At 46.7% G+C, this 13,577-nt stretch overlaps 1 protein-coding gene across 1 annotated transcript in view; it reads right to left on the bottom strand.

Moving 5' to 3' along the window:
- eipr1 (EARP complex and GARP complex interacting protein 1) overlaps nt 1-13,577 on the bottom strand; it is a 140,991-nt gene that overhangs the window by 117,329 nt on the left and 10,085 nt on the right. Inside the window, exon 3 of the mRNA XM_076748096.1 lies at nt 11,124-11,256. Within this exon, the coding sequence (XP_076604211.1) occupies nt 11,124-11,256 (133 nt within the window). The remainder of the gene's footprint in view (nt 1-11,123; nt 11,257-13,577) is intronic.

Below are 13,577 nucleotides of genomic sequence, written 5' to 3'. Positions count from 1 at the left end.
CAAGCCACCTTTTTCTGGTCGAGAACCATGGCCTCGGACTTGGAGGTGCTGACTCTCATCCCAGCTGCTTCACACTCGGCTGCGAACCGTCCCAGTGCATGCTGAAGGTCCTGGCTCGATGGAGCCAACAAGACAACATCATCCGCAAAAAGCAGAGACGAAATCTGCCGGCTCCCGAACCGAACCCCCTCCGGTCCCTGGCTGCGCCTAGAAATTCTGTCCATAAAAATAATGAACAGAACCGGTGACAAAGGGCAGCCCTGGCGGAGTCCAACATGCACCGGGAACAGGTCCGACTTACTGCCGGCAATGCGGACCAAGCTCCTGCTCTGGTTGTACAGGGACTGCACAGCCCTCAGCAGAGGGCCCGCAACCCCATACTCCCGGAGCACCTCCCACAGAATGACGCGAGGGACACGGTCGAATGCCTTCTCCAAGTCCACAAAACACATGTGGACTGGTTGGGCAAACTCCCATGAACCCTCAAGCACCCTGTGGAGGGTATAGAGCTGGTCCAGTGTTCCACGGCCGGGACGAAAACCGCATTGTTCCTCCTGAATCCTAGGTTCGACTATCGGCCAGATTCTCCTCTCCAGTACCCTGGAATAGACTTTCCCAGGGAGGCTGAGGAGTGTGATCCCCCGATAGTTGGAACACACCCTCCGGTCCCCCTTTTTAAACAGAGGGACCACCACCCCGGTCTGCCAGTCCAAAGGCACCGTCCCCGACTCCCATGCGATGTTGCAGAGGCGTGTCAACCAGGACAGCCCTGCAACATCCAGTGACTTGAGGTACTCAGGGCGGATCTCGTCCACCCCTGGAGCTTTGCCACCGAGGAGCTTGCAGACTACCTCAGTGACTTCAGCCCGGGTGATGGACGAATCGACCTCTGAGTCCCCAGTCTCTGCTTCCTCTGCAGAAGACATGACAGTGGGATTGAGGAGATCCTCGAAGTATTCCTTCCACCGCCCGACAATATCCCCAGTCCAGGTCAGCAGCTCCCCACCTCCACTGTAAACAGTATTAATGGAGAGCTGCTTCCCCCTCCTGAGGCGCCGAACGGTTTGCCAGAATTTCTTCGAGGCCGACCGGTAGTCCTCCTCCATGGCCTCCCCGAACTCCTCCCAGACCCGAGTTTTTGCTTCTACAACCGCCCAAGCTGCTGCCCGCTTAGCCTGCCGGTACCCGTCAGCTGCCTCAGGAGTCCTATGAGCCAACCAAGCCCGATAGGACTCCTTCTTCAGCTTGACGGCATCCCTTACTTCCGGTGTCCACCACCGGGTTCGGGGATTGCCGCCACGACAGGCACCGGCGACTTTACGGCCACAGCTATGGACGGCTGCATCAACAATGGAAGTGGAGAACATGGTCCATTCAGACTCAATGTCTCCAACCTCCCTCGGAATCTGGTCGAAGCTCTCCCGGAGGTGGGAGTTGAAGACCTCCCTGACAGCGGGTTCCGCCAGACGTTCCCAACAGACCCTCACAGTACGTTTGGGTCTGCCAAGTCTGTCCCGCTTCCTCCCCTGCCAGCGGATCCAACTCACCACCAGGTGGTGATCAGTTGACAGCTCAGCCCCTCTCTTCACCCGAGTGTCCAAGACATACCGCCGAAGGTCAGATGATACGACTACAAAGTCGATCATTGACCTCCGACCTAGGGTGTCCTGGTGCCACGTGCACTGATGGACACCCTTATGCTTGAACATGGTGTTCGTTATTGACAAACAATGACTAGCACAGAAGTCTAACAACAGAACACCACTCGGGTTCAGATCGGGGAGCCCGTTCCTCCCAATCACGCCCCTCCAGGTATCACTGTCGCTACCCACGTGGGCATTGAAGTCCCCCAGCAGAACGATGGAGTCCCCGGTTGGAGCACTTTGCAGTACCCCTCCCAAGGACTCCAAGAAGGCCGGGTACTCTGCACTGCTGTTTGGCCCATAGGCCGAAACAACAGTGAGAGACCTATCCCCGACCCGAAGGCGCAGGGAAGCGACCCTCTCGCTCAGCGGGGAGAACTCCAACACATGACGGCTGAGCTGGGGGGCTATAAGCAAGCCCACACCAGCTCGCCGCCTCTCACCGCGGGCAACTCCAGAGTAGAAGAGAGTCCAGCCTCTCTCAAGGAGTTGGGTTCCAGAGCCCGAACTGTGCGTGGAGGTGAGTCCGACTATCTCTAGTCGGTACCGCTCAACCTCCTGCACTAGCTCCGGCTCCTTCCCCCCCAGCGAGGTGACATTCCATGTCCCCATAGCCAGAGTTGTTGTCCAGGGTTTGGGTCGTCGGGGCCCCCGCCCACGACTGCCACCCAAAACACAAAGCACCGGCCCCTTCTGGTCCTTCCTGCGGGTGGTGGGCCTACGGGAAGGCGGGCCCACGTCGCTCCTTCGGGCTGAGCCCGGCCGGGTCCCGTAGATAGATAAACATACCACCGCATATTTCTAGCTGGTCAGACATGATTACTGAGAGGGATTATTTATCAGACAATACATTGTGACATGACATACATTGTCTTGAGAAAAATCCTACTCATTCTGCCTTCAAGGTAACAGAGTACTAATTCACATGTGAAAGCATGCTTTCAAGGGCTTTTACAAAAATGTATGTTGTGGGGGGAGTTGTTGCAAAATTGCGGACCTCCGACCTGCGACTGCTGCTCTGAATGCATCCATGATCACCATAGCCAAATGAAAATATAAACACAGATCGCACTTTTGGCGCAGGTGCAACCTCTGGCATATACTGTGACGTCAGCTACCTAAAACTCTGTTTTTCTCTGTTTACATGCAAACGTGCAACCGAAGTTTTCCAAAATCTCCACTCTGGCTCGAGTTTTTAGAATGAATCGTTTTCAGAGGCGAATTCTCTGCGTGTAAATGAAGGGCACAAACGGAGGGAAATGTCTCCGTTGTTCAAAATATCTGTGTATGTGTAAACAGGGCTTTAGTGAGCACTTGTCCTTTGTCGAGATAATCCATGCCATCTCACAGGTGTGGCATATCAAGATGCTGATTCGACAGTGTGATTATTGTACAGGTGTGCCTTAGGCTGGCCACAATAAAAAGGCACTCTAAATTGTTCAGTTTTGTCACACAGCACAATGCCACAGATGTTGCAAGTTTTGAGGGAGTGTGCAATTGGCATGCTGACTGCAGGAATGTCCGCCAGAGCTGTTGCCCCTGAACTGAATGTTCATTTCTCTACCATAAGCCATCTCCAAAGGCGTTTAAGACAATTTGGCAGTACATCCAACCGGCCTCACAACCGCAGACCACGTGTAACCACACCAGCCCAGGACCTCCACATCCAGCATATTCACCTCCAAGATCGTCTGAGACCAGCCACCCGGACAGCTGCTGCAACAATCGGTTTGCATAACCAAAGAATTTCTGCACAAACTGTCAGAGAACTTCTCAGGGAAGCTCATCTGCATGCTCGTCGTCCTCGTCGGGGTCTCGGCCTGACTGCAGTTCGTTGTTGTAATGACTTGAGTGGGCAAATGCTCACATTTGATGCCATCTGGCACGCTGGAGAGGTGTTCTCTTCACAGATGAATCCTGGTTTTCACTGTTCAGGGCAGATGGCAGACAGCATGTGTGGCGTCGTGTGGGTGAGCAGTTTGCTGATGTCAACGTTGTGGATCCAGTGGCCCATAGTTGCAGTGGGGTTATGGTATGGGCAGGCGTATCTTGTGGACAACGAACACAGGTGCATTTTATTGATGCCATTTTGAATGCACAGATACCGTGACGAAATCCTGAGGCCCATTGTTGTGCCATTCATCCATGACCATCACCTCATGTTGCAGCATGATAATGTACGGCCCCATGTTGCAAGGATCTGTACACAATTCCTGGAAGCTGAAAACATCCCAGCTCTTGCATGGCCAGCATATTCACTGGACATGTCATCCATTGAGCATGTTTGGGATGCTCTAGATCAGCGTATATGACAGCGTGTTCCAGTTCCTGCCAATATCCAGCAACTTCGCACAGCCATTGAAGAGGAGTTGACCAACACAATCAACAACCTGATCAACTCTATGCAAAGGAGATGTGTGGCACTGCGTGAGGCAAATGGTGGTCACACCAGATACTGACTGGTTTTCTGACCCCCCCCCCAATAAAGCAAAACTGCACATTTCAGAGTGGCCTTTTATTGTGGCCAGCCAAAGGCACACCTGTGCAATTTTCATGCTGTCTAATCAGCATCTTGATATGCGCATCTGTGAGGTGGGATGGATTATCTCGGCAAAGGAAAAATGCTTACTAACACAGATGTAGACCGATTTGTGAACAATATTTGAGAGAAATGTTTTTTTGTGTGTATATAGAAAAAATGTTTTACATCTTTGAAAGCTCATGAAAAGTGGGGGCAAAAACAAAAGTGTTGCATTTATATTTTTGTTCATTGTTTAAATGATTACTTACTGACACCAGTATCAGCCTCAAAAGGTATTGGTTAGGCTCTTGTTTTAGTCATCCAAGTTATACAAATGTATCTTGTCATGTGCTCAAAAATAGGGATAAATGAATTACTGCAATATGGATGTTAGGGACAGCTATATACATATCACACATTTGCTTGTTAAAGTAAAAGTAGTATTTGTCAAAGTTATAGGGGCAAAAAAACTTTATTGTTAAGATAGCCACTAATGCCTGAAGTTGGTTCTTCTTGCTCTAACCACTGGGTCACTCCAGAAGTTTTAAATGTCAGAGTGAATTTCATGTATCAAAATCTTAACATAAAGACAACCAACATTAAAATATGATCTGAATGCCTAAATAAGTATAATTAGTGAAAATGCAGACATGTTATTCATTAAGAGTCCGTAAAAAATGGTCTGACAATGATTTAATGGGCACTATTAAAAGTATGCCCATAAGACGTTGTAATGGCACTTGGCCTTTGCTATTGGCAGACCTGTCAACCCTCCCATTTTTCCCGGGATTCTCCTGTATTTTACCTGTGTCATTTGCTGTCCTATGGTTTAAATATTTTGCTGTAAATCTCCCTTATTTTTAAACTTGAAAGGGGACATAACTGCTGATGTGTTTAGTATCAGGTGGCAGTATGTAGAACATACAGCATCTCCAAGTTGTTTGACAAGGTGTCATCCCCTCCAAGCTGGTCAACAAACTCAGTGACCTCACCATCAGCACCTCCCTCTGCAACTGGACCCTGGGCTTCCTGACCAACAGACCCCAATTTGTTGGGTTAGACAACCACACCTCCAACACCCTGACCCTGAACGCTGGCGTCCCACAGGGCTGTGTGCTGAGCACTCATCTCTACTCCCTCTTCCCTCACGACTGTGTGCCTGTGCATGGCTCCAACTCCATCATCAAGTTCGGAGACAACACCACGGTGATAGGCCTGATTCACAACAACGACGAGTGGTGCACCGACAACAACCTGACCCTCAAACACCAAGAAGACCAAGGAGCTCATCAGGAAAACTAAAGGCTGCAGTCACACCCCCATTCACATCGACGGGTCTGAGGTTGAACGTGTCTCCAGTTCCTGGGCGTCCACATCTCCAAGGACCTCTCCTGGACCCTCAACTCCTCCACCCTGATAAGGCAGGCTCAACAGGGCCTCTACTTCCTGAGGAGACTGAAGAAAGTTAACCTGGCTCCCCAAATCTTTGTTAACTTCTACCGCTGCACCATCGAGAGCATCCTGACCAACTGCATCACAGTATGGTACAGCAGCTGCACAGCCTCCAAGTGGAAGGCCCTGCAACAGGTTGTGAAAACCACCCAGTACATCACTGTTGCCCAGCTAACTACCATCAAGGACCTCCAGTGCAAGCGGTGTCTAAGAAGGGCACGCAGCATCAGCAGAGACAGCTCCCACCCCAACCATGTACTGTTTGCCCACCTCCCATCTGGCAGGAGGTTCAGGAGCCCCCGTTCCCGCACCAACAGGCACAAGAACAGCTTCTACCCCAGAGCTGTTACCCTGCTGAACTCCGTCCCTCAGCAGCTCCCCCTCCAACCCCCACCACCCTCCCATTGACACTGACACCCCTTCTTACCACCTCATGGCCCTCACTCAGGACCCAAGAGACTACAAACAAAGATGATTCCGTTGTCTCTGTGCTGCACTCTGATGATGACAACAAAGTTGAATTGAATCTAATCTAATCTGAAGTCCACTCCGTTCAATGTATCTGGTTGAATTTTTACTCGAGAAAAAGGTGACTGTGCCTGAGCAGTTTTACAGATGTTTTAACACAGGTATGCCCAGGCGCTCATTTAGGCGCATCTGAGCAGAGTGCCGTTATCTCGTTCAAGCTTACGGAGAAACTCCTCTGTTGAAAACACTTTTTCAGCCTTTTTTCTGCTTGCTATTGTTCTTAGCTCTCATAAAAGGACGAAATGCAAATAAAACAGTAAAATAACACTTCCGGCTGCTCAGCAGAGTCCTCTGTGAGCGCTCCACTCATTCATGAGACAGAGCAGTGAAACTAACTGCGTGGTTATGCCGGTCAGCGACTCACTCAAATTCACCATAGAAACACCAATGACGATCCAGAAGGAAGTAACCCCAGAGATAGGTTATCGCATGATGAGTTCTCCCTCCACTCTAGAAACCCCCTCCTCTTTATGTAAACAACCAGGACCTCCGTGATTGGTGTCAAACTAACATAGAGTCATAGGAGGAGACATTAGCAGTGTTTAGCTGAGTTTCTCCCCGTCATTCTTGTATGCTACAAGTTAGGATTGGTGTGAGCATTGACTGTCTGAACTGTGCGCATGTCATGCTGCCCTGCGAAGTGGTTTCTAATTAGTCACAGTTATACCGTATACCCCGGGAAAATGTGGGGAAAGTTTGATGGTATCAAAATTTGGATTCCGCCCAACTCTATTTGGTATTCAGTTTCTGAACGGTGAAGGCACAAGCCAACAGTTTGGTAATGCCACCTGAGGCTTACGTCATAATTTTTAATTAGTCACAGTAATACCGTATACCACGGTAAAATGTGGAGGAAGTTTGACGGTATCAAAATTTGGATACCGCTCAAGCCCACCCATGAATAAAATAAGAAGAAGAAGAGGAAGAAGAAGAATGAACGTGAGAGGGATGGAGCATCTGCCAAGAAGGCAAAAAGTTTGTGCAAGTATCTCACCAAATGGGAGGAGGCTTACCCATATGTCGGTCAAAGTTATGCATTTTGTAATATGTGCCATACAGATTTTATTGTATCACATGGAGGCAAAGGCGATGTGAACCAGCATTACAAATCTAGCAAGCATAAGCCTGCCCAAGGGGTGCAGAAACATGGTCCACCAATGACTGTATTTCCACTATCTTTGCCATCCATTTTGTTAATCACCCTCTCTGACCAATTGTCTCACTTGCCAGTAACCTCTTAAAATCACAACTGAAGCATAATGTGATTAACGTGGTGGTGATGTGTGCATCAAGTGCTGAATTTATATGCCCTTCTGTGTTTTCATTTATGTAATGTGGGGATGTTTGGAGCATTTCAATTTCAACCCAGTATCTGACTCTGACCACCTCTTACTTAATGTCAGAACTAGTTGACCCAATCCTTGTTGCTCTGACATTTTAAAACAAGTGGTGATTTAAGGATTCACTGTATGTACACTCTAAATGTAAGGACTACGTAGACAGTAGTAAGGTAGTGGAATGGCCAGGGCTGGGTGCCAGAAAATTTCCCTTCTTTTCAAATCCCATTGTTGACACTACTCACAAAGAGTTAGGAATATTTGGCTTTCGAGTGAAATTTATGGAAAATGTAAAAAGTTCATGCTACAGTGATATTATATCATGAAAGTAGGGCATTTAAGTGGATGCAATGGTGATTTCCTCATCTCAAACAATTCATTGAAACAAAAACCAACAACAGTGGTGGGTATACCACAACAAAAAATGTCAATGTCTCAATAACTTGTCATGTGCCCTTGAGCATCAATTACAGCTTGACAACGACGTCTCATGCTGTTCACAAGTCAACTTATTGTCTGCTGAGGCATGGCATCCCACTCTTCTCGAAGGGCGGCCCTCAGGTCATTGAGGTTCTGAGGTACAGAGTTATGAGCCTCTACACAGCAACTCAGCTGATCCCATAGGTTTTCTACGGGATTCAGGTCTGGAGAAAGTGCAGGCCACTCCATTTGAGGTACCCCTGTCTCCAGCAGCCGTTCCCTAATGATGCAACCTTGATGAGCTGGAGCATTGTCATCCATGAAGATGAAATTAGGCCTGTGTTGTACATGCAGGGGCACAATGACTGGATTAATGATGTTATGCAGGTAGTATGGCCTTGTCACTGTACCATTCACAAAGTGTAGGGCAGTTCTGTATTGACTAGACACACCTGCCCACACTGTAACACCACCACCACCACCAAAGGCTCATCTGGTGACAGCAGTGGCTGATGCATAGCACTCTCCTTGACATCCCCAACATCATTGGCGGCCATCATTTCAGCTCAACGTGAATCGACTTTGATCAGAGAACAGCATTGAGGACCACAGGTCCCTTGTCCAGTGTAAATGCTCCCTGGCCCATGCAAGACGATGACGCTAGCATGCAGACCACGCTGATGTAAACCGTTTCGAATAGTCTGATGTGACACTTGGGTGCCTCTCACCTCCTTTAAATGTGCCTGGAGTCGAGTGGCATTCATCATCCGGTTCCGCAGGGAACTGATCACAATGAAGTGGTCATCAGTGTGGGATGTGGCCATAGGATGTCCACTTCTATGCCTTTCTGTGACTGTTCCAGTCTCTCTGTATCTCTTTGCAACCTGCTGATGACACACTGTGACACTCTAAGCTCAGTGGCCACTTCCCTCTGAGAACATCCTGTTTGAAGCCTCGCAATAGCGAGGTACTGTTGATCAATTGTTAGGTGTCGTCTTGGTCTCATGATGTCAAAGTGTGAACAGCATGATGCACAGGACTGTTTAAATACCAATTCTAATTGAACCAAGAAATTTACTGATTGATTCATAGATCAAACACCTGTTGTGAAATTTGCCGTTCAGGTCCTTGTTAGAGAACAGCAGGTTGTGCAAAAAGTATTGAAACACTGAACGGTTGGACATGTGCATTCAAAAGTTTAGAGAAGGTCATATTGAATTCACCTGTAAAGGTTATAGTGCATTTTAGGTTCATACTGAAATTTCACCCGAAAGCCGAATATCCCTAACTTTTTGTGAGGAGTGTATGCTTTGATGATGTAGTGCAAGCTCAGAGTGGAGAGAGCAGCTGAGAGCTGAGAAGACAAGCAGAGAAGTGAAGCAGAGAAATTAACGGACAAAATAGTTTTATGAAGAGTTTGTTTACAACCTGAAAAATAATGCCTACCTTGTTAGCAATTAATGAAGACCATGTCTAAATCAGAGTCCTGCACGGGTCCAATTTTCGAAACCCGTGCCCGCCCCGCCCGTCAATCATCAGACCCGTGAACCGACCTGTTACCCGTGATTACATCAAATGTCAAACCAGCCCCGCCCCGCCCGTCAAAAAATGGACCCGTGTCCCGACCCGTTACCCGTGATTACATGCACTAAATAGCCTACAACAGACGGTCTCTCACTTAAAAAAAAAAAACGTTTTATTTTTTCAAGCCTGTTTTAACACAAGATGACAGCAGCCTTCATTAACGCTCTCAGCGAAGTCTTACAGTAGTAGACTGACTAGTCACACACAGACGCACCACTATTTCATATTCACCGCTTGCTAACTTAGCTCGTATCTCCTTCTCCTCCATGCTGTTTTTGTTGTTATTTCCGCGCGCGCACGCGCTGCTGCCGGGGTGTGTATATGTACTGGAGGTCAGAGTGCGTGCTGCGCGGTGCGCAGCGTCTTCGCTGCGTCATTCTGCTTGAAACTAGTGATTTTCATGACACAATAAAATGTTACCCGCCCGCTTTTGGTTCCGTTCCGCCCGTACCCGTAAAATTATAAATGCACATTTTCCACCCGTTTGTACCCGTCGGATATCCGTGGGTACCCGGCCCGTTGCAGGACTCTAGTCTAAATAAACCACAATGGTTTTAGTGAGTTTCAACTCATTTCATTAAAACTTTGCTTGTAATATTTGTACTTATGAATGTTAGCGAAGAACAAATAGTATAACTGTGTGGACACAGACAACAGACAAGACACAGACAAAACATAACTGCTTGGCAGTTATGTCTTTCAGTTTATTAAGGGAACCAAACTGAATGTGCAGTGTCTTAGTGGAGTTCTATTACATGTAAAAGAAGGCAGTGTGTTTGGGTCTAGTTGAACAACATTACGATGCATAGTAATTGTAAAACTGTATTGATTTTGAATCATATCAACAGAATCATTTATTTCCTTTATGACCTGTTGTACAGATCAGGCTTTTGTTCCTGTTTGAAGTTTGACCTTAGAGTGTTGGGAGACGACACACAAACAAACATGGGACACAAGATGGCAACCAAACCCATGGACTACGTTCCTTAAGAGAAGAACTCATCTTCATTATGCCACAGAGAGGAGCCACTGAGTATATTTGGACTGTTGATAAATTCACTGCCAGAGTGGTGGGACTTGAATTTAGTTGAATTTGGAAGACACAACTGGAACTGAACTGGTTTTTTATTGCTTTCGTCTGTACTGTAGCACTTGAGTGTTTTCTCTAATTACGATCGTGTGTAAATAGAGTGCAGCAAACCAAAAACCATTTGTGATATTGTACAAATAGAAGACGACCTTACATAAAAGCACAGATAATGTGCATGTGACCTTGAAAGATTTTCTCCTGCTTGACAGTGACTTTGCATTTGCTGCTATTACCCCTCATGAGGGTGATCATGTTCACACACTAACACTGGTTCTGTGAGTTGTTATAGTCAGTACAGTACAGATCTCTGAAGACGACTGGCTATTACTGATGACCTGGTAAAGGCTGATGATATGTTATGAACCTTAACTAAACTATATGAGGTTATCAGAGTGAACAGAAATAGAAAAAATAGAAAAATAAAGTATATGCAAAAGAATGACAAAGACATAAAAATAGAAAGGAAAAAACAAAAAAAGAAAAGATAAATATAAAGCCTAAAGAGGCAGAGAATGAAGCCAGAGACAGAAGGAAACAGTAGGACTCACTTTTATTATAGCAGGTGGTGAGCACAGCCTTATCTGCAGGACTGGCACCAATGTGCCATATCTCCCCAGCTTGGTGCAGAAGGACATTCTTATTAATGATGTTATTCTCATCATCAAAGTCAATGATGTGGATCTGGAAGAAAAGCAGAGACAGAGAGAAGGGATGGGTTGAAGATGAGGCTAGAGTTAAAACACGGCATATACCTTCCTCCACACACACCAGCCGCTGTTCAAAGCTCCACTCACTCCTCTGATTCCCCTGAAAAAGGAGAAGGTTCATCTTTTTAATATGACAGTAAATGTAATTTCAAGGCAGGCATCTCTTTGATTCTTTTTTCCCCTGTCAACTACATACAACTGAAGACTTTTTATCTTGATTTGGCCTTTAAAGTGATGATTAAGACACTGTTAGAACTCACACTGGATTCATGGCAGTTTTGGATATGACATGTTGGGGGAGTCAAAGGTAAAGGTACAACAAAAAGGAAACTGATAAAAGCTCATTCCTTTTTTTTTTTTTTTGAGAGGGAGAAAGGGCCATGCTAAGAGGAACTCTGCATTAGGTGCTTTATCCAAGAGAGCTTTTCTGCGAAAGTGCTTTAATTGTATACTTTTTTGAAAAGACATTTTTTTTGTATGCAAAGCTTTGGCAGCAGAGGATAATTTAGCAATAGTTAAACTAACTGGTGTGGGGCAGTAATAACGTACTGAAGAAAACATTTCCTTCCTGCAGCGTTAGAGGAATAGATGTTTTCCTTAATGGACCATTAAATGGCAAAAGAATAAAAATCCAAATGCATTGTGTTAACCTGCTGCAGGTGGAAAAACCTGCAATTATTAAAAGGAACAGTTTTGGGTAACACTCCTGCTTACTTTTTTTTTCAAGAGTGAGATGAGAAGATCTATACTACTCTCGTGTCAAGTTTCTGAGCTGAAGCTGGGAGGCAATTAGCCTTGCACCTCTAAAGCTATCTAGCTTTAGCTAGCTAGCTACATGTATCTCAACTCTTTTATGTGTACATAAACACAGAAATATAAAAATGACTGTAGTAGTTTTAGGGGAAATTACATGCTATAACATTCTTGGCAAAGAAAAGCTAGGTGGTGACTTTCTGGAGGGTCATCATCGCAATGAGGTTGTCAAGTGTGGCATCATTGTGCATACTGAGACATATTAACTTTGTAGGTGATGGCAGGATTATTCTTCATCTTTGCGAATAGCTATGGTACCTGGTTCCCTCTGCCTCCAGTATTTATGCTAAACTATACCAAACATGTTCTGACTCTTGCTCCATGTTTACTCACAGATATTTCCCAAATCAGAAATCAGAAATCAGAAATCAGAAAAAGCTTTATTGCCAAGTACGCTTTTACACATACTAGGAATTTTTTCTGGTGAAATTGGTGCATGACACATCTATTAAAGTAAGAGCATAAGAATATAACAATTTAAATATATATACACAAGTCTGTTTTTGTTGTTGCTAATTACCGGAAACACAGTTCTGTTTTTCAGAAAGAAGTCCAAGTTGAGCGTTAATGTAACGCATAGAGTTATATTTATATCAGTCAATGTGACAGAATGAGTCCGAGGTGGAATGTGAAGAGCGTCAGGGGGGGTTCCAGGCCTTGTTGGTAAGGCTGACAGCAGACGGGAAAAAACTGTTCTTGTGGCGTGAGGTTTTGGTCCTGATGGACCGCAGCCTCCTGCCAGAGGGGAGTGGCTCAAAGAGTTTGTGTCCGGGGTGAGAGGGATCAGCCACAATCTTTTCTGCACGCCTCAGGGTCCTAGAGGCGTACAGTTCCTGAAGAGATGGGAGATTGCAGCCAATCACCTTCTCTGCAGACCGAATGACACACTGCAGTCTGCCCTTGTCCTTGGCGGTGGCAGCAGCGTACCAGACAGTGATGGAGGAGGTGAGGATGGACTCAATGATGGCTGTGTAGAAGTGCACCATCATTGTCTTTGGCAGGCTGAATTTCTTCAGCTACCGTAGGAAGTACATCCTCTGCTGTGCTTTCCTGATGAGGGAGCTGATGTTCGGGTCCCACTTGAGGTCCTGGGAGATGATAGTTCCCAGGAAGCGGAAAGACTCCATAGTGTCAATAGTGGAGTCACAGAGGGTGATGGGGGCGGGTGAGGCTGAGTTCTTCCTGTAGTCCACAACCATCTCCACTGTCTTTAGAGCATTGAGCTCCAGGTTGTTCTGATTGCACCAGGTCACCAGATGGTCAACCTCCCACCTGTAGGCGGACTCGTCGCCATCAGAGATGAGTCCGATGAGGGTGGTGTCGTCCGCAAACTTCAGGAGCTTGACAGACTGGTGACTGGAGGTGCAGCTGTTCGTGTACAGGGAGAAGAGCAGAGGAGAAAGAACACAGCCCTGGGGGGATCCGGTGCTGATGGTCTTAGCGTCGGTGTTTCCCCAGCCTCACGCACTGTTTCCTGTCAGA

Source organism: Chaetodon auriga, chromosome 14 (genome assembly GCF_051107435.1).
Source record: "Chaetodon auriga isolate fChaAug3 chromosome 14, fChaAug3.hap1, whole genome shotgun sequence".
Lineage (NCBI taxonomy): Eukaryota > Metazoa > Chordata > Actinopteri > Chaetodontiformes > Chaetodontidae > Chaetodon > Chaetodon auriga.
The sequence above is the reverse complement of the archived record's forward strand: the minus strand, read 5'-3'. Positions and strand labels throughout refer to the sequence as shown.